The 3,389-nt window shown below is 62.2% G+C and overlaps 1 protein-coding gene across 1 annotated transcript in view; it reads left to right on the forward strand.

Annotated features, from left to right (window-relative positions):
* Window positions 1-3,389, forward strand: part of TJP3 (tight junction protein 3) — a 7,627-nt gene that overhangs the window by 3,677 nt on the left and 561 nt on the right. The window contains 8 exon segments of the mRNA XM_010291540.1: window positions 1-91; window positions 491-599; window positions 1,059-1,278; window positions 1,604-1,800; window positions 2,013-2,108; window positions 2,416-2,486; window positions 2,595-2,906; window positions 3,032-3,232. The exon segment at window positions 1-91 is cut by the window's left edge and continues 33 nt beyond it. Of these exon segments, the coding sequence (XP_010289842.1) occupies window positions 1-91; window positions 491-599; window positions 1,059-1,278; window positions 1,604-1,800; window positions 2,013-2,108; window positions 2,416-2,486; window positions 2,595-2,906; window positions 3,032-3,232 (1,297 nt within the window).

A 3,389-nucleotide genomic window follows, 5' to 3' on the forward strand; every position in this document is an offset into this window, starting at 1 on the left:
CGGGAACGACATGGGGATCTTCGTGTCAAGCGTGCAGGAGGGGAGCCCGGCTGACAGCCAGGGTGTCCGGGAGGGGGATCAGATCCTGCAGGTACCCAGGGCTGGGAATAGCTCTGAATGCTGCTGCACCTGGACTGGCCCCATCCCTCTTGGGTCTGATGCCCTTCTGGGGTTTGGATTTCTCCTGCTGGGCATCGTTTTGGGTCAGTGCTGGTGCCCATGGACTGTACCTGTCGGGCTGGCTCTGTGGGCACTGCATGAAGGGATGGTCCCGTCTCCAGCACCGAGCTAACATCCCACAGGGTCCAGACACCATCTCAGCTGGCCCAGGGGCCCTCCCCAGGGTTACTAGGGGTTGTGGCATGCAGTTGGGTGACAGGGACCAGTTCCCTCTCCCACCCTGTCCTGGGCACTGCTGTCCCTGGGACCCCCAACTGGTAGCTGCGCCCTCCATCCCACCGGCGGGGCCATAAGTACTTTTCTGCGGCAGGTGAATGACACCAGTTTCCAGAACCTGACCCGTGAGGAGGCCGTGGAGTATCTCATGAGGCTGCCGCCGGGTGAGGACATCACGCTGTGGACCCAGAGGAAGCAGGACAGTGAGTGATGACCGGACTCATCCTAGGCTTGTGCTTCTCCATCCTCTGACTCTTCTGAGCAAGCATTGGAGCTGCTGGACTTGCCACAGCCCTTTATGACCCTGCAGGGTGGTCCTTCTTCCCTGCACCCCTCTCCTCTTCCTCCAAAGAGGTGATGGGAGGGGACCAGACCATCCCGGCCCCATTTGTGCCTTGGCATCCTGCTGCACAGGGGCTATATGGTACCGTGGCTCAGCCTGGAGAGGCCAGAGTGTGCTGGGGGTTCAGGTCCTGCTGTCCCCAGAGTGCCTGAGAGTGCCATGGGAGGAAAAGGTGTTCCAAATACACCTCTTAGCAGCAAGGGCTACTGTGGAGGCTCCTGGCCAGCCCAGCTCCTTCCCAAATCCCTCCAGCACCTTCCTTTCCAGCATGTTCCTCCAAAGCCACTTCCCCTCATGGTCCCTCTCACCTTGAGTCTAGTTTACAGGAAGGTGATCTTGACCAATGTGGGTGACTCATTCTACATCCGGACGCACTTTGACTTTGAGAAGGACACACCGTCGGGGCTCAGCTTTGTCCGTGGGGATGTCTTCCACGTGCTGGACACCATGTACCGGGGAAGGCTGGGGAGCTGGCTGGCTGTGCGCATGGGCAGGGACCTGCAAGAGCAGGACAAGGGCATCATCCCCAACCGGAGCAGGTAGCAGGAGCCAGGAACAGCCCCAAGATGAGCAGAGCCAGGGGATGTCTCCCCAGTGAGACAGGGACATGGGTGGTGGGCCCAGTAAGAGGCAGGGCAAGGGTGCAGTGGTGGGAAGCGTGAGACTGTGAAACACCTTCTCAGGGGTGATGGGATTGATGGTTTGGTTGTCCAAGATCCCAGAGGGAAGAGGCTACCACAGCCTCATCCAATCATGCCACTGAGCGGGGATGCCAGTTTCTCCTGCCCTGCTCCTCAGAGCCCGGAGAGACAAAGCAGGGCGTAAATCTGGAGGCTCCAGATCCTGAGCACTTTCCCCTCCCAGGGCCGAGCAGATTGCCAGCCTGGAGCTGGTGCTGAAAGCCACATCAAGTGCCAACCCCTCTGGGGCACGAGCTGAGTTTTGGAAGCTGCGGGGCCTGCGGGGAGCCAAGAAGATGCTGCGGAAGAGCCGGGAGGACCTGTCCGCCCTCACAAAGCAGGGCCGCTACCCACCGTACGAGAGGGTGGTCCTGAAGGAAGGTGGGCACCAGGGCTGTGTCCCCATTGCCCAGACCCACCCAGGGAACATCAGCCCCAGGGCTGCATCACTGTGGGTGCTAGTGGGCTCCGCTCTCCTGGGAGAAGCGGGGTGAGTCCCACAGGCACCTTGAGGAGTGGGGCTGGGTGCCCGGGTGCTGCGAGCTCTGCCCTCACTGCCAGCCTCCCTGAGCCAGTCTGTCTTCTCCCCACAGCCAGCTTCAAGCGGCCGGTGGTGATTCTGGGCCCCATCGCAGATATTGCCATGCAGAAGCTGAGCACGGAGTTGCCTGAGCTGTTTGAGATTGCCCGTAAGTGCCCTCCACGCTGGGGGGAAATTTTATCCAGCAGCCGGACCCTCAGTGTCTGCAACCTGTGGGAGCTCTTTACTGTGGCTCTGTCCCAATCCTGCCTCGCTGCCCCCTCCTCATGACACCCCAACACCTTCCTGGGCGCATTCACCCTCTCCCCATGCATCATGATACCAGCCAGGCCCCAGACATGCCCCTGCCTTGAGGGACACAGCCCCAGGGCTGGCACAGCCAGACCCTGCCTGGGGCATCCGGAGATGCTCCATCTCCCCCAGCCCCTCTCACACCACATCTCCGTCTCCGGCAGCGAGTGTGCCCCGAGACGGGGCATCGTCCAAGGTCATCAAGTTGGACTCAGTGCGGCAGATCGCAGAAAAGGTGAGAGACCTTTCTGGTGTCCTTGGAGCCAGGTGGGCAGGGCCTGGGCGGAAGCCCATGGCCTCTGTCCCTGTCCTCAGCGGGGCTGATGGCTGTGCCCTGCCCCAGGACAAGCATGCCCTGTTGGACATCACACCCTCGGCTGTGGAGCGCCTCAACTACGTGCAGTACTACCCGGTGGTGGTGTTTTGCGAGCCCGAGAGCCGTCAGGGCATCAAGGCCATGCGCCAGTGGCTGGCACCCGACTCCAGGAAGAGCTCCCGGCGCCTCTACACCCAGGCCAGCAAGATGAAGAAGTACTGCAGCCACCTTTTCACTGCCACCGTTAGCCTCAGCGGCAGTGGCAATGCCTGGTACGAGGCGATCAAGGACATCATCAGGACGCAGCAGAACCAGCCCGTTTGGACGGCTGCAGAGCCGGTACGGGGCATGGGGTCCCTGCAGCAAGGCTCAGTCTGCTGGGGCTGCAGCCAGGCAGGTGATGGGGCCATGCACCCATGCCCCCACACCTGGGGTCCCACCTTGCTGTCATCCCCACCCTGCAGGCAGATATGGCACTGGAGGACACTCTGGACCTGCGGACCCCGCCCAGCGTGCCAACCTCGGGCTACCTGACCTGCGACAGTCACGCCAACAGCGACTATGACGACACAGATGGCGAGGTGGAGGATGCCTATGACCAGCCTGGGCTGGCCCGCTCCTCTGAGCCAGCACAGATGTCCCCAGGCCACAGCCTGAGCAAGCCAGTGGGTCCCCCCATACTGGTACGAGGGGCTGAGGGGGCAGAGGGGGGTGGCACAGTGCCCGGCTACAGGGGCCAATTCCTATCCCCTGCGGCACAGGCAGGGCGTCGCACCTAGCTGCCGCAGGGTCCGGCTGGGCATCCATGCCCCGCGCTGGGTA

The sequence above is a fragment of the Phaethon lepturus genome, unplaced genomic scaffold (genome assembly GCF_000687285.1).
Source record: "Phaethon lepturus isolate BGI_N335 unplaced genomic scaffold, ASM68728v1 scaffold46467, whole genome shotgun sequence".
Classification (NCBI taxonomy): domain Eukaryota; kingdom Metazoa; phylum Chordata; class Aves; order Phaethontiformes; family Phaethontidae; genus Phaethon; species Phaethon lepturus.